General features: G+C 37.2%; 1 protein-coding gene across 2 annotated transcripts in view; it reads right to left on the bottom strand.

Moving 5' to 3' along the window:
* Positions 1-21,923, bottom strand: part of DIAPH2 (diaphanous related formin 2) — an 834,932-nt gene that overhangs the window by 135,063 nt on the left and 677,946 nt on the right. For both annotated transcript variants that reach the window (XM_063083053.1, XM_063083052.1), the window contains one exon: positions 3,588-3,683. In XM_063083053.1, the coding sequence (XP_062939123.1) occupies positions 3,588-3,683 (96 nt within the window). The remainder of the gene's footprint in view (positions 1-3,587; positions 3,684-21,923) is intronic.

Raw genomic sequence — 21,923 nt, 5'->3', positions numbered from 1 at the left:
ACTCATCACTTACACTCCTGTAAATTAAATGTCATAATGTATAACTTTGATGATGTTCCTCCACTACTTAAAAATCTTCAATAGATTTCCACTGCCTAAGGAATTATATGCTAACGCCTTAGTCTCTCATTCAAGCACTCCATGATGTGGTGCCAACCTACTTTTCCAGAATTATCTCCATACTTTCAAACTTTATATATCCTGTTTTCTCACTTACTGTACTATTTGCCATTGCCAAAAAATGCTTTGCAGTTTCTTGCCTCTGTGTTTTCCTTAATGACATTTCACGACTCAAATGCCCACTATCCCCACCTCTAACTCCCACTGCTAGAATCCCTAACTCATCCTTCAAAACCTTTCCCTCTATGATTATTTTTCTGATATATCCAGTAAGGTGTGCTATCTCCCTCCTCCAGATTCACACGGTACAGTCACACCTCTTGTATGATACAGTAGCTATTTTCCTTTGCCTTATTCTGTAGTTTTTGTACTTTTTATCTTTCCTACAAGACACAAGGGTCTTATAAGGAAGGAAATCTTATTTCAATTATTTCTGTATCTTCCATCATGTCTAGCATAGTACCTTTCACAGATATACAATAAATTAATGAATATTTAGGGGCTCATTTCCTAATCTCTGAGTTTGACATCAACAAAGCCTGTGATCTGGGTTAATATTCAGCCAGTATGTACCAGTACAATCTGAGTAGCTATTTATTGCATGTATGCATTCTGGCTGGTTAGGGCCTGTGCTATCCCAGTTACTATATTTTCGATATCACTCCTGATATAATAGTCTCCCTTGAACTGTCTTTTAGTGCCCTTAACTGAAACCACATCCTCAGCTGAATGGGCCTGAGGAAATGTTTGGGAGCTCCTTCTGGGTTAACTAATGAGGTGGCTCTTGGAGAGGGGGCACAGGCTCAGTGTGGAAGATTGGTAATTTAGGCAACTAATCACATAATTTATTAATATTTTTATTTTCTAATGAAGAATACAGACTAACACCTCATTTCATTTAAATACGGAATTGGAAATATTGCAATTAGAAACATAATGGCGTAGCTCTGGTTTTCCATACAGTAATTTCCATATGTAAGTGATGATCAGGAAGATGGCAAGCAAAGTGTGCATCTCTGCTGTTTGTGGTTCACTAGATTTCAGGTTTTTTGGCTATTTCCTCTTATTTTACTTTATTTGGGGAAAAGAACCTTCTTTATCATTTGGCTTTTCTGCTTTTATCTCATCATGTTGAAGTGGAGGTTACCGGAAAAGAGCAAGGATACCAATGTTGAACAGGGAAAGTGTAACAAAATCTAGTCAAAGTGATCTTGAAAAGGAACCAAATCAGGTGCCTAAGAAAGTGAAAACAACAGGGCACTGGCAGGAAAAGAAGACCTAGCTAGGAAAGGCCGAGACAAGGAAGAAATCTGTAAAAGTCCCCGGTTCTGCTGCTTCTTGAAAGAGGCAAGAAGATTAGAGAGTTTGTGGCAGATTTGGAAACTCTGTGCCTTCCGTCCTCTCTTCCCTTGCTAGTTCTCTCTTCCCTCACTTCCAGCTCTTCTACCGACATCCAGGATGTCTTATCAAACATTGCCACTGTCTGCCTTCTAGTTTCTTTTTACCTCTGGACGTTTGCTTTGGCTACTGCTACTTGGAATGACTGCGACAGCTAAATGGGCTGATATTTTTGACCCTATGTGTTCACAGAGAGACTCCAGCTACAAACCAAAGGAGATCCCAATTTATTTTATTTTATTTTAGTGGCTGGCTGGTTCCGAGATCTGAACCTGTGACCTTGGTATTATAAGGCTGTGCTCTAACCGAGCTAACCAACCAGCCCAGAGATCCCAATTTAGATTACTTGGAATCAGTAGCATAAAATTATGCAGTCTGTGAATATATTCTTGGTGTTTCACAGTTGACAAAACTATATTCCCTTGAGTACCAAACTCACAGAAACTCCATGGAATGCTCTCTCTCTCTCTCTCCTGGTAGTCTTTCTAGAATCAGTATGAGGTGTGAGACTAATCAGACAGGGGCCTTAGCAAATGTGTATTTTTAAAATAAACAGCTGAGAAAGATTATGGCAGTTCTTTTATGGCCCAGAATAACATGCTGTTATTTAGCTGCTTAACAGAGAACTGAATTGAGACAAAAAATTATTTTAGTTTGCCTTTCACTGACTATTATTGCTCTGATAATTCAAGAAAGAGCAGTGAAGGTGTTTTTTTTTTTTTCTTAAGAGGTGGAAGAGGCCTCTGACAGCATGGTAGAACATTCTCATTTTGCAGAAGACTGAGGATAGGTGGAATGGCTGGCTCATAGTTACAGATCAGTAGTGCTCCAATCACTCTGCTATGCAACATTACCTTAAAAAATTAATATGAACATATCAGTACAGATTTTCACTTTCTTTCCTCCAGTTTTCCACTCCTGGATAGAATGGGTAGAATGTTACCCATTACTCATCAGGATTCACTCAAATGTGAAAAAGATGACTATAACTTACATTGTTTTCTGCCACAAGTTTCACCATTGCTAAAAGCTTTCCTGGATAACTCTGCACTGGGCCTCATTTCTCTCACTGGTTTGCTGACGTATAATGGTTTTGGGAGCTACCAATTTCCATTCTGATGACATACGATAACTTCAAGTCCAAACACAGAATATTTTTTGAATTGTAGGCTATTCAAGGCAAATCTTATTAATCTTAAAATAAGGAGAGTTTACATATTTACTATTAATTTTCTTTGTTTTCATTTACTTCTCCATATAGCTTTATGGCCCATGAAGAAGACTTTTAAAATCAACATACCTAATTTCTTCCTCTACTTCGAGAAAGATATAAGACCTATTTAGAGGAGGTGGACAGTTTAGCCAACTCGGATTATCCGAAGAGGAGCTATTATTTACCTCAGCTATAAGGTGTGAACAGAGAAGGTGAACAACTTACTAGTTCCACTTGAGTGAGGCAGGTTGTTTTACTTCTTTTATGTTTTTTCTTCCCCTTAGATCAATTTTCATAGTGTGGCTTTATCCGTTACTAATCAAATATACACACAAAAATTTGTTTAAGTGCTTTGGGATTTTGGGGGGTCTTGGATTATCAGTGCCTCTACTCCTTTCATTAACATGGATAATAAAGAACAGATTATACTGCAAAGCCAAAATGGCCTCTAGAAGCAAGCATTGTCTCAGTTTCCTTACCTGTGAATAGCTAATGTGACATCCTTAGGGCCAATTTTAATGATTTAATTACATTTATGGCTTTAAACCACCTTCTACCCAAACCACATGCTCATAAAATAACAATTAAAAATACTTAATATTAAACACAGTGGGAGCCTTGTTTCTGATTTTTTTTTTTTGCAAAGTCTACAGTTATCGAAGATACGTTTACTAAGTTGAAACTTACAATCACATAGATGTAGAAGCCTGCTGAGATTTCACACATGAACTAACTGTTAAAAAAAAAAAAATTCTTCACAAAGAAGTTTTTTTCTTTTTTCTTTTTTTTCTTTTTTTGGTACATGGCTCTGAACATTCACATTTTACAATACCATGCGAGCTAGAATGGGTTTTACCTGGATTCCTCGGAATCCGCTTTCTGCGGTCTCGGAATGCTGCACCTGACTGCAGGGCTTCTAGAAGATTATCCATCACGCCAGTCTCATCACCCTCTGGAGGAAGGGAGAAATCGGAATTAATCTTGGAGCAATTAAAGTTAAACTACAGGAAAATAAAGGGAAAAACTCCTGTCAGATTTACATAATACCCCTAAATTAAAGACATATATCTGTTTTAACATAATGTATCCTGTCAGTTTCTGACACCACAGACTACTTTGCTTATTACGCACCATTAAGCAAAATTCATGCCAATCCCACTGCTCTTTCAACTTAAAGACCTTGTCTTTTGTATTATTGATGACACGCTCAGTATGCAAATAAACAGTAGCTGATCAGCTACTGCTGCCTTCCTGTTAAGATTCTTATGAGATATTCCTAAGCAAGAAACCACTGACCCAGCTTAATGCAATCAATGTGCAGGGCGTGATTTGATGAAGCGGAGTTACACAAGGTTAAATACTGATTGTATTAATACCTTCAGCATTCAACCATCATCTGCAGATTATCTCAAAAGACACTATTTGCAAAACACATTTGCATTCAATTCCTACTGAATCCATACCCTTTACCCATTTTGAAATGCTGACATTGTACAAAGAAAAGGTGACCACATCATCTAAAAGGCCACATTTTACATCTGAGAGACATTAGCCAGCGTTTCACTTCCTTTTTAGAATGCTATTCTGTGTCTAAACTTTTCCTATGGGAAAGAACTGTTAAGAAGCCATGAGTGGAGTGCTCAAACGATGTTCATGGAAATTCCTAACAGAAACGGCATTAAAAACATTTCACCCTACTCTTATCTTTCACAACTGTGGCCATCAAAAACACTTTTAAGATTTGTTAGAGCATTTGTCTCAAGGTGTCAATTGCCAGAAACTCTTTCCTACCCTGTGGATTGAGCTATTTGAAATGCCTAAGGAATATCTAAGTAGGAATAACCACTAAGAATGGGTCTAGAACCCAGGAAGATCTAAGTAGGAGTAACCCTGGAAATATGGGTCTAGAACCCAGGAGTGAAGTCTGGGCTGGAGCTAAAGATTTGAGAGTCATAGGAAGATAGATGAGATTAACCTGAAGTAGTATATCAGAAGAGGAGGGGTGGGGGATGCAACTCTGGAGGACCCCAACTTTAAAAAAAAAAGTTTAAATTCTTCTAATTGACAAGTAAAAATTGTATATATTTATGGTGTACAACATGATGTTTTAATACAGGCATGAATTGTGAAGCTATTTAACGTATGCATATCACCTTTGGGGGTAATATTAGCCCTGCTGAGAAGCATGTGCTAGATGTTTCTGCTTTAAAAAAAAATAGGTCTTTCTAAACATCACTGTGTGTGTACCATCCACCTGGGCCTGCCTTCATGTCACCCTCTGGGAGTTGGAAGGCAAGGAAAAGCAATAGGAACATGAAACTGCTGTACCATGAGTAGCAGAGTTCTATGTCTCTGACCCAGGAGTCTTATGTCTTCTGCCAGCATCCATGAAACTGTGGCAGGCCAATTTGTTAGCTTGCACGTAGGGTAAAATCGTTGAACCTTCACAGTTTTTGAAACTACTCAGTGTTCTCCTGACTTTTTATCAAATATTATTAATTAGAACAATCCTTACTCTTCTAGGAACTTAAGCACCTAGTGCCTTGGACTCTCCCATTACCCAACTCTAGTTCAATATACCTTGAAATATTAAACTAAAGCCAATACTATAAAAATCATTTCCTAAAATCCTAACGACCTGGGCATAATGGCTTTAATTTACTGTTATAGCCTCCTTGAATTCTCAAGTATATAGTTAAAGCTTTCTACAAAAGTTGAGCTGCTCAAAGTTGAAGAAAGTTGTTATCAAGCAGTCAATGTCCAGTGGCCCATGAGAAGCAACAGGCTTCCTACTGAGGGTAGGACCCTTCCACATGAGATAGTACTTCTGCATTTTAAATAACTTTAAGGAATAAAACTACACTCTCTGTGGGCCGGAGGAGTTGGGAAAGATTTCATAAAAGTAACAGGGCTTAAGTTAAGCCTCTGAAAACGTCACATTTCCGTAGCACATTAGGTATTATAATTCCATTTAAATGACACCAAAACAAACCAAAAAAACCAGACCATAATGACTGGTTCAAAGATACAAAATCTAGATTTCATAACTCCTAGCACACTCACACATGCACACATGCTCTCTCTCTTTGTATGTGTGTGTGCATGTGTGTATAGATTTACAAATATTAAAATGCACAGATATTAAATGAATAGTTTGAAGAGTTTTGACAAATACATACACCCATGCAGCAATCACCACAATAAATATATTGAACATTTCTATCACCCCAGAAAGTTCCCTTTTGCCCCCACCACTCAGAGGCAACCTCTGATTTCTGTCATCCTATATTAATTTTGCCTATTCATATCATATAATTTAAAGGGATGAAAAGAGTTGAGGTCATTTTGGATCACCGTAGCCACCTGAAATAAAACATGTATGGTACGCTTGATAAAGCATGAGGAAAGAAACAGAGTTGAAGGATACAGGAGTTACAGTTGGATAGGTAAGAACACAGCAAACTTCTAAAGGGGTTTGGATATCAAAGAAAGAAGTTTGAACATGCTTCAAGGGACTCTAAAAAGCCACTGGTAGATCTTAAGTAGGACAGTGATGTGGCATTTATGATCAGCCTCACAGTAAAATGCAAAATGGACTAGAGTTGGAAAGAAATCAATTTTACAAAGAATAGAATTTAATTTGCAGTGACAAATATTATTCTGCATATAACCCTGGGCAAAGTAGGACAGTCAACTTTGGCATTTTTGGTACAAGACTAAATAGAAAAGTAAAATGGGTTTTGTGAGCAAGGTCATCAGCAGTAGTAAATGGAAGTTGATGGCATAAGAAGGCAATGACAGAAGTGCAAGAAAAATCAGTGTTAGATTCAACCTTTTTCATACCATCTATCATGGTCCAGATTAAGACCATGATGCAAGACGTATGGGTTTGTAGATGACATAAAATTAGAAGACTCCTCACTTATCAAAGAAGAGGGAAACAAAAGCCATTCCCTGGGACCTGAAAAAAAGGAAGGCCCACGGCTGACAAATAGCTCTTATAATTTAGCATGAAACACTAGGAGGTAATAAAGACTAAAGTAAAAGGCTACGACAATATGGTGAAAATAACACATTGTGCTGCAGGACCTTAATATCTATCAGTAAGAGCAACAGTAATACCATAAATGAGTCAGAAGTAGGAGAAATCAAACCATTCGGCAAAGCACTGTATTAACAGACATAACAAAAGCCTGAGCAATATGTATTGCAGTCCATAAGGACCTAGAAAGCCTCTACCTGATGGGAGATTTTTGTTAGTTTGGAGTGTAATTGGAAGTGAGAGAAGAATCAAGTTAATGGTGACTTGGAAAACTAACAGATGGTAACTAAGACAGTCTATAAAGTTATTTATGGCCAGAAAAGAGTTTAAGAAAATCAAGATATTATTCCAAAGAGATCAAAAGAGGGCATAAGTAGAAAGGATAGAGTTCCAAGGGAAATAATGAAGGCAGATGCTCCTGTTCAAAAAAAGAAAACTTTTAAGAGGGATAAGAGGACACAGGAGCTTAGAAGAAATTACCAGAAACCACAGGATGAGCTAGGGGCTCTGTAGTAATTACATTATGCTATAGTCAAAAATTTGTAAAACAAAACAGAAAAACATTACATTCCCAGGTTGAGGCCTTGCACAGTGGTATGCACCAAAAAGCAAAATTAATCTCAGAGCAATTAAAGTTAAAACTATAGTTTTAGAGAGTTCATGCAGTCTGTTATCTCATCTTCTTGCCAGAACAGATAATTAAGTCTCCTATAGTGAGGTAAATCATCAGATCTCAGATAAATTTCATAGAGAATACTACTCTTCCTAAATAATTTTAAGGTTAATGTTTTAGACATTTTGTCATGGAATAAATACCATATATTGCAGGGGTTACCAGATAAGTGGATATTCCACCCCAAAATGATGAATGATGAAGGATGATGAGGTGATTTCTCCCAAATATCTACATGTAGGTGTTACCTAAAAGTTTGCCAGGAGAACTGAACTGATAAGTTAATCTTCCCTGATGTATTTACATCTTAAAGAGAAGCTTATAAGTACTAATGAATAGATTTCTACTGGCAAAGTTTCAGTGAAGGAAGTTCAGAGGCATCTTTTTGGTACCTTTTTGGCAGTTTGCCTAAAGTAAGAAAGCTTGATAATAAGTGGTAGTCAAAAAATAATGTTTATGTTTATTCTCCCCCCCACCCCAGTTACCTATACTATATGCTAGAAGATGGGGAGAAGAAAATTACACATGCTATAAATAAACAACACCCAATAAACCTGAATGCTAATGCTTACCAGAAAAACCACTGTTGATGCCTCTAGTAAAATATATCTCACATTCAATATTTTAAATAATTAATATTTCAAAGAGACCTTTGAAATACTCTGTGTGTCTTATCAAAATCAATCATTTACTAAGGGCATAGAACTCTTGTGAAGGGAAAAGCAAGCAAAAACAAACTTGGAAAAAGAACCAATCTAACTCAATTCAAAACCATCTACTAAAGTACATCGAAGTTTACTTTATGAAAAGATTGGACTGGCCGGTTGCTCAGTTGGTTAGTGTGTGGTGCTGATAACATCAAGGTCCAGGGTTCAATCCCTGTACCAGCCAGCCACACCGCACCCCCCCCCCCCCAAAAAAGAAAAGATAAGGTTGTTTTTGGAAGTAGGAATATTAATAATATCTATCATTTATTGAGAACTTACTAAATGTCAGGGACTGTTCTAAGGGATTTATATTGAGTCCCCACACCAACCTATTTTATTTTCTAGGTGAGGAAACGGAGGCAAATTTAGGCAAACTAACTCATTCAAGTTCACATAGCTGAGAAGTGACAGAACCAGCATTAAAACCCAGGGATGTTTTGAGTAGGGGATGTCAAACTCCAGCGCTTGTGGTTAAATCTAGTCACCACCTGCTTTTGTACAGTCCACATGGTAAGGATGGTTTTCACTTTTTAAATGGTTTTTAAAAAATAAAAAGAATAATATTTTGTGTTACATGAAAATTTCACAAAATTTAAATTTCACTTCCTAAGTTTTATGGGAATGCAGCCAAGCTCACTCATTATGTATTGTCTATGGCTGCTTTTGTGCTACAATGACAAGGTTGAGTAGTTGTGACAGAGACCTCATGGCCTGTGAAGCCTAAAATATTTACTATTTGGCCCTTGACAGGAAAAGGTTGCCAACCTCTGCTCTAGAATACACGCTGTCAATGTCAAAACCATGGTAGGTACAGATATTTGTGGATCTCACAATCTGCCTCTGAGGTGCTAAAGGACCTCGGCAAGGGCCGGCCATATCAGTAAAGCGAGGCCTCACCACAGGTGGAAGGCGGGAAAGACCAACAGCATTCAGTGGAAGCCTGCTGCCAATTGAGATGACCCCGTTTGGAGAGCCAAAGCCAAGACTGAGACTGGAAAATGAAGCAACGATTCTACATTCACTTCTATCTGGATTTACATTTAAGAGTCCTTGAAGTCTGGTTCCAAAACAACAGACACAAAAACAGAAGAGAGTTTTTTCAAAGGCTGGTGAGAGACCTGCTTTCCAAGTTTTGCTCTCCTGTCTGATACCCTGCCTCTAACAGTGGGGAAATTCAATTTCTTTACAAAAGACCTAGCTCCTTATCCATGGACTTCAACTGGACTGCCATATCTGAACACAGTCCGATAATTTAAGCCTAACAACCATCTCCATAAGAAAGGCAAACACAAGCCCAGTGGGGGTGGGGAGAGGAAAAGGAATAGTTTCGCCTTCCAGCATGAAGTCACATGCAGATTTGTATCTTCCTCAGTGCCTAGCACAGGCCCAAGGTAAGTTTGTGACGGAAGTGACTTTTCAAGAACTGCCCTCATGAGAGTGCAGTCGGGCAGTTGCCACAAATGTCACACACCAGTTCAGTAATGGCAGCCCATCACCAAGTATAAAAATGTTCTAAATGAGGGAACTGGTACTCTTAATTGCTGATGCGTGGAGTGCAGGGAACAAGTGGATAATTCATCAGTTGGTAATCCAACTTTCCAATCATAGTGTTACTCTTCTTCCTTTGCTTATTGGATTCTATAATGAACGAACCCTCCCACCAGCTTCTTGCCCAACTTCAGAAAGGCAATAGCAGCTTCACTCCACTACTTGCAGAGGCCCTTAACTGTTGCTTATTTTTAAAGTGCAAGAGGTTTCGTGTGTGTGTGTGTGTGTGTGTGTGACCACCTTATTTTTTGAATGCCCAGAGAGTGTCCACTGCTGCAAACTTATGTGTCCTTATTACAACCACTCATTTCAAATTGAGGAGCATATCGTACCTTTTTTTTTTTAACATGATGATATATTTTTGCTTTTTTAAAAAACACAAAAGCAGTTTGAAAAAAAGAAGCATGTTTAACCAACTAATTTATTGAGAAGTCTCACCTCAGTGAGAATATGAACATAAAATTGTTTTTCAGTTTTCTTCACCATTGCTCCCAGATAAGCAATGTCAAATCTCCCTTTCATGTCCCATAATGATGTCTTGGGAGGATTCCCTAATTTTCTGGTTATAGATTAAATATTAATTTTATATATGCTTCAAAATGTTTCCCTCCTCCACTGCTGTTTAGTCTTTTGGACCCAGATATCTGAAGGGGCTAATGGGTGACATAATCAGTTTTATCATTCTCTCCCCTTCCTCCTCCTCATCCATGGAGGAGTTAGATCCTCCAGTGAGTTGGCATAGGAAGGAAGGAGGCGGAAAAGAGGGAATGTCTGTTACTTAACTGGCCACTGTTATGACTAATCCTTCTCTTGATAAACATGTTTGATGGCTTGTTAGAAACAAAGATGGGGGGTTGGTGTAAGAATATGCAGAAGTAAGGAGGAACAGGAAACGGGTTTCAGCAGCTGCATGGTCGGGCCTCACAAAGACCTGAAACATCATTCAAGATACAACCATGACTCTATCCCTCCAGGCACAACAGTCTGAGTGACCCACTAATGTTATTACTTTAGTATCTTGATACCCATTCTCTCCTATGCATGTGCTGTACCCATGTGCACCTACTCTTAGTATTTGTTTTTATTTTCTCTTCTGCCACTTGCCAATTAATTCCCTATCTTTGCGTCTTTGAGTACAAATTTTCCAACAGGAAGAATCAAGTTGATTCGACCAGTGCAGAAAAGCCTTTTGGGAGAAATGTTCATTACAGGTTATCTCTTATGAAATAGACCATCCTATAGATGGCTGTCCTTGAGTTAAGAATCAATCCCTTGCCTAATCTGAAAGTAGTGGAGGGTCACACGGTACAAAGTATGGTCAGCAATGTATAGGAGGCTGCCCACTGGCACTTGCCTCAGAAATGTAGCTGAAGTTATGTACTTCTGATATTCATTGTTGTAACTCAATATTGTAATTTCCATTGATATATCAAGATGGGAGAGGGAAGTACCTACCTTTAAGCCTTGATCTAAATCCCTCAATAATTTCTTAACGGGAGCTCAATAGTATTCTCCAGGAGAGAGCCAGTCTGACTCTGGGCATAGCTGGATTCTTTCTCAATCAACTAGAATATATTTGTCCTCCTAGCAATCTCACTGTTATTCTTTCGACAGAAGTCAAACAAGTTGCTGAAAGATAATTATTTAGAAAGCAGACCAAAGTGTCACTGGATAGTGTGTGGTCTTTGCTTTCTTAGACTCTGGGAAGTTATCTCAATTTCAAGCCTTCTAATTCCCTTCTGTGGTGGAGATGCCTTAATTCGCATCCCCACTATTAACTCTCATTCCCATTTCAGGCCCAAATTATCAGCTACCACCAAACAGTTATTTATAAGATTTCCCATCATCTCAGTCTCAGCATATCTAAGACTGATTTAATTATCCATAAATTCTCCACCTAAACCACACTCCTAATGACTTCTCATCCCAATTATCTCATTTCTGACTATCCCTCAAGCTTGGAACCTTTGAATGGTCTTTGATATATATATATATATATTTTTTTTCATCTCCAAATTCAAATAGTGACTAAGCTATACCACTTCTTCACAGGCAAAATATCTCAGAATCAGAGTTTCCTCTCCAAGTTTATCATCCATCCCTTAACCTGGATTACTGCTACATGGATCAATTTGTTGAATTCCCTGTTTCTAGTATCTCCCATTACTAAACTAACTTTAATCACAGCATCCCCATTTCTAAGAGTCAGTGCTCATCAGATCCAATCCAAACTACAATGGTCTCATAAATTGCTTACAAATTTTTCTTTGATTTCTCCAACTACACCTGCTAGGCATATACCCTGAGTGTTCACACCCATACATCTTCCCCCATGTGCCTAACTTAGAAAATAAAAGATTAATGTAAATCCTGAAATAGCTAAATAAATATACAAATAAATAAATAATACTTTACACTTACGAGTTTAAATGAATACAGCTTTTAGAAAGATTATTATATGAATATACTTTAGCTCACCAGATCTATTAAAGGGGTCAAATTCCTAGAGTGAGTGCTTTGGAAACTTAAATGATCTAAATTCAGGTAATTTAGATAATTTATACAAATATATATTAGCAATATTCTGCTCTGTGAAATAATTACAATTCAGATAGACCTTAATTATATACCTTACTAAATAAAAGAGAACTAGGTCTCCAACAGAAAAAAATTTAATTTCAAAATAAATAAATAACTCCCTAAGGCAGATACTCATGGTAAATTAAACATACTGTTACTGCCATTTAATTCAATCTAACTTGTAAATTTATAAAGAAGACATATTAAAAGTAATATTGTAATTGTATATCAGGTGGTATTGCCTTTTGGTGTTTCAAACAATCAAAGCAACACTGGTTGACCTCTTCATTACTTTATAATGTTCATCTGGGAAAAAAAATAGCTTTTTCAATTTCAAATTTTCTAAAATTAAAACCCACAGAACTCCTGACAACCTAGAGCAATAAAGCATAGGGTGCTTTATCAGAGGAAGTCTATAATTACAGATTACTGAGTAAATAATGTGGATGCCATTGAACTGTACAAGAGTTGATCAGTTAGAATAAAAATGATATAGAATTACAAAATTAGGCATCAATACCTCAGAGATATAATTATATCAATTTCTGAACATTATCTGGTTCTTTTAAAATAAAGTCAGGATGATAATTATGCTTAAATAATCTGCTAAAAGCTATTAAGACCAGAGAAAATACTGGCATTTAAAGATTGTCATTTCTTGGAGCTTAATTTCATAAGTGTTTTAAGTGGCTATGTCTACTTGACCTTTACATTTGATTTTTTTTTTAAATTCAAAACTTCCATGGTTTATATCATGCACTATTTTTTTGTTTGTTTGTTTCATGGGAAGAGGCGCCTTTATTTGATAAGATTAAGTTTGTTCCTCTCCCCATCATAAAAGTTTGGGGTCCAGTTTCTGACGCTGGGAAGTCCACAGTCCATCTGGTGGTGGTGACAGTGACCCAGGGGTCTCATGCTGCAAGATGGTGGAAGCAGAGAAAACAGAGAGAGCAGACAGAGAGAGCAAGAGAGAGAGCCATGCGCTATTTTATTAAGTAACTATGTTGCTATTTACTTTGTTATGCCACAACTGTTTGTAAATATTGTTATATTTTATTAAAACAGATAAGAGTTGTGGTCAGAGACAGACTTGAAAATAGGCACTTAATTTCTCGCTTGGGATTAACTAGAAAAGATTTACAATTTCAAATTGGTTTCAACCATGTCTCTTAGAACTGTAGGCTCAAGAAAGGAAAGCAGGCATAACTTACAGTTAATCAGCATTGCTTCAATCATACCCTCAGCACATTCCTTATGTAGCTCTTAATTAGCTCCTTCAAGCTATCAGCACATAACCATTGGGCACTTACTCAATGGACAGAACTGTGTAAAACAGAGCATTGTAAGGCATCCTCCTTTGGTTGCATTAATACAAATAGGTAAATTACACATTTTTTCCTCTATATGAGCTAATTTGAAAGTTAAGAGAATTCTTGGCTAATGAAGACCCTTGCCAGTCAGACCAACTAAAAATGAAATATTCTCTGAAAATCTCTACTTGTTTGATATATATCTATGAACAGAGAGAAAAATGCTATAGATTTTTGGCTCTTAGAACGATAACAGAACAGCCTACTTTTACATTATACCTTGTGCATGAATCAACTATTTGCAGGAGCCAAGGTTTTGCTGTTTAGAAAAGCAATTTTGGGGTGGGGGGAGAGGCATGGCTGGCTGATACAGGGATCTGAACCCTTGACCTTGGTGTCAGAAAAGCAATTTATTTTAGTGTAATCCGCATGCTGATGAATTACCTCAGATAAATACATCATAAAGGGAGGAACTGCTGATTTTATTAAATAAAGCATATTAAAGACTATGTTTATGTGGCTTGTCTACTGAACAGTAATAATTTTTAATATTCTTAATTATTTTTCCTCTTTTAGATAAATAAAACAAATCCAAAAACAAATATCTGTTACTCTGAAAATAACAGGGTTAAAAAGTGTAATTTGCCAAAATGGTAGAAAGTGAGGAGGTTACTAAAGGCTCTTTGGCAAAGATTTAGGACACGGCAATATTTGCTCCTTTTATGACTTGCTCATCTAAACTCATCAGTGAAATCTTTGCATACTATCTCATTTCATTCAAGACCGTTTATTTCCTATTTATAGCCTACATCAACAGGGGGAAATTGCAGTCCACAAAGAAATAAGAACCATTTTTCACTCAGCACTTCTGTGGCAGCTAGTGATTTTTAGTATAGGGGAAATTTATCCCATCCTTTAAAAGGAATACACTACTTATGCTCTTTTGACATATGGAATCTTGGGTCTCCAACAGGAGCATGATTTTCTATTTCAGGAAAAGGAAGAAAAAAAAGTACCATAATTTCTTTAAAGCAATTATCCAACCTTGTGAGGCTTTAAAAATGTCATTATATTTGTTTTAGTAACTAAGCACTCACATTAGCACTGTCTTCAACAAAGAAGGAAAAGTATATTTAGAGAATCTATTCATTACTGAAATCTTTATATCCAGTCTAGAGAAAGCTATTTTAAGGTGCATCCTGCATTGCGAAGTAAAGTGAGGAAGAGGTCACTTCCACCTCAGAGTCAAAGCTGGAGATAAATCAACGTGTGCTGGATGGATTAATCATCCACTTTTAAGAGATGATTTGGAAACTGGTAGCCAAGGAAACCTTGTCAACGTCCAGCTCTATCCAAGATACTAAAGTGTCTCTTGATCTAATTAGAATGACCAGGGCATATTCATTTGGAACACAAATAAAGACAATGATAAATTAACCAACTACACTGCATTTTCTCTGAACAAATGCTATGCAAACAGGAGAACTATATCCACAGGAGACCAGGCTACTGATTAGTGACTTCATTAAGGCCTGTTTCCCAGGGTGGCCCTGCATGAACAGGGAGAGAATTTTCCTGTTTAAAAGTTCTCCTTAAATGCCAAAAATCTGCAAGAAAATTCTCTTAAATGCCAAACAGCTAGTAAATGATCAACTAACATAAAATTTGGGTTTCATCCACAACAAAAAGTGGTTAAGTAATAGTAGGATATTACCTTTCTATTTGGGAATTACATATTTTTTATTAGATTGAACCATATGAGATTGCCACTTTTATAGGTCAAAAGTGGTCAAATAGCAACAATTTCATATGGTTTGATGTAATATTTAGAGATATAATTAAGCCATTTGAACTACTATCAATCCTGTGAGAAAATATTTATGAATAGAAGAGGGGTAGGCAAAGAAAAGTAGAAGACTGCACAATGTAGAAAGAAGGCTATGACAATTTTAAAATATTTTCTAAAATGCATGACTTGAAAAGCACAGTCTTTCCAATAGTTCCTACATTTCACAACTCCAGTGTCCAAGTTCTAACTCTATATGAGTCATCAGTACAACCATGAGAACAAGATCAAGGCAAGCCACGGTGTGGCACATGGTCGACCCGCCTTTTTGCTATTATCTTTGCAATGGAGGTGTTGCCAATTTTTCACTGAGGTGAGGTCGATAATTGGCGCTTCTTTCCCTAATGCTTAGGGATGGTTTGGCAAGATCTCCCAGAACTCTGTCCCTTGCCCCCACTCCAGCATAGAGATGCAAGGCAGCTTATCTTGTCATTTTTTTTTTTTTTTATAAGTATTTATTGTATTTCTCTCTTTTTTTTTTTTTTTTTTTTTGTGACCGGCACTCAGCCAGTGAGTGCACTGGTCAGTCCTATATAGGATCCGAACCCGCGGCGGGAGCGTCGCCGCGCTGCCAGCGCAGCACTCTACCAAGTGCGCCACGGGCTCGGCCCTTATCTTGTCATTTTAACGAAACATTTTAGAGGTATGATTTTACTAGAGAGAGATTTAGAAATCGAAGCTTAAGTAGGGTTTGTGAAAGTTACACAGTTCTGAGCAAAACACAATCTCTAGAACTCATTTTTTCCCTCAGCAGGCATTAATGAAAGTCAAGCCTTTATAGATTAGTTAATATACTTAAAAATAGAGAATACATGTTCATTTTTCCAAAACCTTGATTCAGCCAGTTCCTCACTGAGAATTGAATAAATAAATCCACTCCTTAAAGTGTTTTTCCGAGGAAAATTCAGCAATATTTGCAAAAAAGCCAAATTTATTTTTTTCTATTGCAAACACACGAAATAATGACAATTGCTTCAATATTACTTAGAATATCAATGTATCTGCCACGTTTGCACTTTCTTATTAATTGTAATTTTATTTCTGTGTATTAGAATTTATCAGGAGAACAAACCAACCAACTCAGTTCAACCAAACACCTAATTACATTTTTCATGCTCTTTGTCATTTTAGTGAGTTTCTTGTAAGAGAACGTCAGCATGACTTTTATTAATGTCAGAGAATGCATTTTTTCCTTTTGATAAAAGAAGAAAGGACCTTTCACATTCAAAAATTCAATTTTTTCTCCTAACATTTCCAACATGACACAAACATATGGTAAATAAAATTATTCTAATAAATATTAGAGCCAGTGGACCAGTGAGGGAGACTCTGAGCATTAACGCTGTGAATATATTTGGATACTAAAGAGCATCAGAAATACAAAAATCATTGAACTTTTAAGAAAAACTGAATAATTCAATAGTTTTGCATTAAAGAAAAAAAAAAGTGAGCAGTAATGATTAACCCAGGTCTGTCAATGTATCAGAGAGATGAGAAAGTTTTCCCAAGAGTTGTACACAGAGGAATATACTGGTTAGAAGTCTGCTTTCTAGTTTCTCACCAAGAATATAATTAAGGTTAAGTTTAGAAATAAAGCACTTTGAGTGAAGTAAAGGAATAAGACACATAAATAATTGCAATAAAAAGAAAAGAATAATGATTGTATTCATGAAAATGGAATTTGTGAGGAATACAAATGCTGTTGGTGGTTTCCTGAGCATTCCTCACTATATAAGGATTACCCATGCTAGTATACTTTTCTTCTCCTGGGACATTTAGAAACATATTGTTTAACCATTTGTCTTACAGAGTTACAGGCATACCTAGAGGCAGGGAACTGGACTGGAGAATCTCGAGAGCATCCTAATGTTCTGTGAAAACCAAATCACAGAAAACAAATTCAAAGGATTGATATTACTCAAAGTGACCTGCACATTAAGTGCAAACAGACCCAAAGATACGCTGCCAAATGAAATGCTATAAACCCTATCACATTATGTACAGAGAACGTGGTATAAACTGTCTGCAGATATGATACTTAAGCCACTAGGGATTAAAAAAGAGAAATGGAAATCTGGTTGGCAAAATATGTGAGAAATTTGAAGCTGTTTGCTCAGAGTATGTAAAGTATTCATCTGAGAAAAAGGTTCAAACCTACTTTAAGAGAGATGAGAACTATTTCTTAATATATCAGAAGAGGGCCAAAGAAGATTGTTTCTTGACAGATGCTCTCATGGGAAAAGCTCCCTTTTTTATTTGCTACAGAAATCATGTTAAAATTGAGAGGAAAAGATAGACATTTTGAAATAAATAAAAAAGGTCACTTGCAGAAAGAGCCTTTTTTTAGAAGTGGATTCTTGTTAAGAGAGTCTTGCTTTTATTCAAGTCAAAACATTCATTTTGTTCCATGAACAAAGTGGTGCGGATTTTGATTCTTTCAGTCATTTTAACACTTAGGTAAAACACAGAAGCTTCATGGGCATGCGACCTGTGTGGTCACACGAGGCCCTGAGCTCAGAAGAGCCCCACGCTTTGTTTAATGGTCTGCTGCTGCTGTCTTGAAGTTCTTAATACTCTTTGAACAAGAGGCCCCACATTTTTATTTTGCAGTGAGCCATGCAAATTATGTAGCCAGTTCTAGTAAAACAAAACCCATCTGTAACAATAAACGATCTTGACTGTGCATTTTTCACAAATTTCTAGTGAACATTTGGAAAAGATTAGAGGGTCTTCAAAATGATGTAGTACTTATTATTCCTGATAATTTTGTTTATTCCCGATAATTCCTTAATGCTATTTTCTTTTCATTTGCATTTATAAAATCATATCAAGGAAGAATTTCCCAGTGGTTAGATCACCTCCTTTAGAGGCTGCACTAACTTTTTAAATCCACTTGAGCATGATTTAGTAAGAAAATGGTCTCAATGCTCCAATTCCTTATCATTGAAAAGAAATGTCGGTTGTTAAAAATAAAACTAAAAGCAGAAAAGCCTGAAACAGTAGCTTTGGATATCCTTCCGTCTAAGTTCAGGTCCATGAGGGTGTATGGGGCAAAGATATCAAACTAAAACAAATGGAAACTCTCACACATATTTATTTGCTACCTGAAGAATATATAAGAATATTCATAAAGTACATACAAATAAGTGTAATTACAGGATAAGTATGCTAATACTCTACTAACAACTAATAAAGGGTAAGCCTGCTCTTCAATAGATGTGTTCCTGAACAGTTATGCAATTCATTATCTATCTCCTTCCAACTAGCAAGGAATTAGAATTTCAATATACTGGGGACATTGCTACCTAAGAAATTCTCTGGTAATTCATTTTACAAACCAAATACATATACGTACATACATACATACAGAATGCAGATAATCATTCCTTAGTAAATCAGTTGCTTGAGTTCATTTTGGTATGTTGTAGTTTTATTTTATTTATTTATTTTTTTTTTATTTTTTTTTTTTGTCCTTTTCGTGACCAGCACTCGGCCAGTCCTATATAGGATCCGAACCCGTGGTGGGAGCGTCGCAGCGCTCCCAGCGCCGCACTCTACCAAGTGCGCCACGGGCTCGGCCCTGGTATGTTGTAGTTTTAAAAACATGGCAATATACATCAAAGTCATAACGGACAACATGAAGACTCTGCTGAGTTCCCTGTAAAGTGTCCAATGCCAAGGGTATCCTCTTACCTTGTCACTGAAAGCTACGTGATTCTGATTGATCCTGTCACTGGTAGTAGTTTCAAAAACTATAGAAATGACAAGCTTGGAGGGTAAGCCTCCCACTTTCAAGTCTACAGTAATGTCATGACTCAATTTAAATACTTAACTGAAAACAATTTTAAGCACGAGTAATGTAGAATAGCATAGTAGAAAGAGCAGTGGACTGAGGTAAGCTCTACTCCCGGCTCTACTATTTAGCACTACACTAGCTTCATGACCCTGAGCAAGTGCTATTTGTGTCTGAGTTGCAACACCTGTAAAATAAGAAAATGAGTCATTGGACTCTAGGCTTTTTAAACTTTACTGTACATCAGAATGACCTAGAGAGCTGGTTAAAAGATGGATTGCTGGCTCCCTACCCACACCCAGTTTCTTATTGAGTAGGTCTACAGTGAAGCCAGGAACTTTGCCTTTCTAACGATGTCCCAGGTCATGCTGAAGCTGCTGGTCTGGGGACTGCACACTGAGAACCACTGCCCTAGTACAATGCCAAGACAAGAAGCTCGAGTGCTAAGCCCACAGTAACAGGGTTTCTGAGGAAACTGCCAAGGTGCTCCAAGATAGCATGCTGAAGGATGGCAGTGTGTCAGCCTGCCAGTTAGCAACAAAGGTGGGACAGGGGAGTGGGCTGGGGGAGCCACAAGAAAGCCATGAGGCTGGGAACCTGAAACTGAGACAGATCAGAGTATGCAAAGCCCTAAATGAGAAAATGAAAACGAGTAAACTAAGGGATAGGAGAGAAGCAGCTCAAGCCATGAGTCAGGACGTATGAGGAAAATTTTGGTGAGATGGAACAACGGAATAAAGCTCCTACGAGCTTCACAAGAAGGGCCAAGGCCCCATGCCTTGGGGGTAGGTCGGGACAGGGCTTGAGTCAGCCTTGGCCCAGAAAGTTCCTAAAGAGGCTTTGCCCAAGTAGTTTGCCATCTTCACCTGAAGGAAATTCTAAATGATATATTTCAGGCAGAAAGAGTAATTCCAGATGGATGGTCTGAAACGCAAAAAAGGAATGAAGAGTAATATGTGAATGTAAATAATTATACTGTGCTTTTCTCAGGTGAGTAATGCTGTATGCATTTCTACCTAGCTGTTATCAATGCTGTATGCATTTCCAACTAGCTTTTATACTTCAGTGGAATCTAAAAAAAATGAGTTATGACATTCAATTGTATTGTTAAAAGACACACACAAATAGATATTTACAGTGTGAGTCAATGTAATCATATTTATATTATATATATTCATATATTCATTATATATACTGTAACCTTTGCTATACTTAAGAGACATCTTTGCTAATGAGTTCAGTGAGTAAAACCATAGCCATATCTACTTTTGAATACATAGAGGTAAATTTGTATTGATCTCACACGTATTTCCACATCTACCAAAGCACACAAAACACCTACGAATACACAGTGTCTACATGGGTGAGAATTAAGGTCCAAGTTTGACACTTTCGTTTTCACTCTCCTAAGATAAGCACTCCTTTCATATCAGTGAAAATATAAACACACTGCCACAAGCATCTGTATTCCTAGGGTACTCCTAGAAAATTAGTAGTTATTAGCTGTTGCAGAACTCCACATTCTGGCGTGACCAAAATATATATTCAGTGTGAGAGGTATTGTATAACATATAGGGGTGTTACATTTCCAAAGAGATTTTGAATCAACCAAATGTTTTTTTAGAAATGGAGTGAAAGAGAAAAGAGGTCCTTTTGTAGTACCTAATATAATTGTGAAAACATAAAGTAGAGGAAAATATAAAAGAACAGAAAGAGGCTGCTTAATTCCTTTCAAATAGAAACGGAATTGCTGAGGCAGTTCTCACCACCTTATTTATATACCAGGTTGCTCACAAATCACGATGTCACCCACCAGGAAGCAATGTATCAGGAGTGCGGCAGTGCCACAACCCCAAGGAGAAGGCGAGAGACGAGCCGCAGAATGATAAGGAGGCATCATTCACTCACATAATCCAAACGGTTTTGTGGGTAAATATCACATAAAAGCATGACATGGAAATCAAGACACTAGTCTCAGAAACTGTCTACAGGCAAAAAAAAAAAAAAAAAAGATGCTTATAACAAAGGACTTATGTTTGGTGAACTGAAACTTGGTATTTCTTGAACATCAGAGATTTAGAGACAGCCAATTTGCACAAAAAGGTTTCTTTTCCTTACCATATTTGTGAGACCAGTGACCAGCTTCTCATTCCCCCTCTCAGGAAACAACAAAAACGCACAACAAACAAACAAAACCTGGCACATGGGCCCGCTTTCCATTTAAATGATACTTTTTTTGTTTTTTTGGAGGGGGCACGGCTGGCTGAACCCTTGACCTTGGCTTTAAAACACTGTGCTCTAACCAACTGAACTAATCTGCCAGCCCCGTTTTTTTTTAAGATATACTGCTCTCAGTAAATTTTTGAGCTGACTCCTCAGTAATATGGCTTCCAATTTTAGTTTTGTATGTAAGCACCAATTAGTCCTTAGTTACTTTGTCTTTAAAGAACACACCTTGCAGAAGAAGTGTTAACTACTGAAGTTGAGGGCGTATGATATCTTTTCAAAAGGTTATAATTATCTATCATTTTTAAAAGGAAAAATCCATATATTCTCTTATAAAGATATTTACTTTGTTCCTCTGGGTCTTAAAATGAGAGAGGGGGCGAAGGAAGGTAGGCTGGAAACTGTACTGCTAGCCCCTTGCCTCCCGCCCCCACTTCCACCCCTGAGGAGAGAGGTACCTATTGGGG

Source organism: Cynocephalus volans, chromosome X (assembly GCF_027409185.1).
Source record: "Cynocephalus volans isolate mCynVol1 chromosome X, mCynVol1.pri, whole genome shotgun sequence".
Classification (NCBI taxonomy): domain Eukaryota; kingdom Metazoa; phylum Chordata; class Mammalia; order Dermoptera; family Cynocephalidae; genus Cynocephalus; species Cynocephalus volans.
This window is presented reverse-complemented; position numbering and strand designations above follow the sequence as displayed.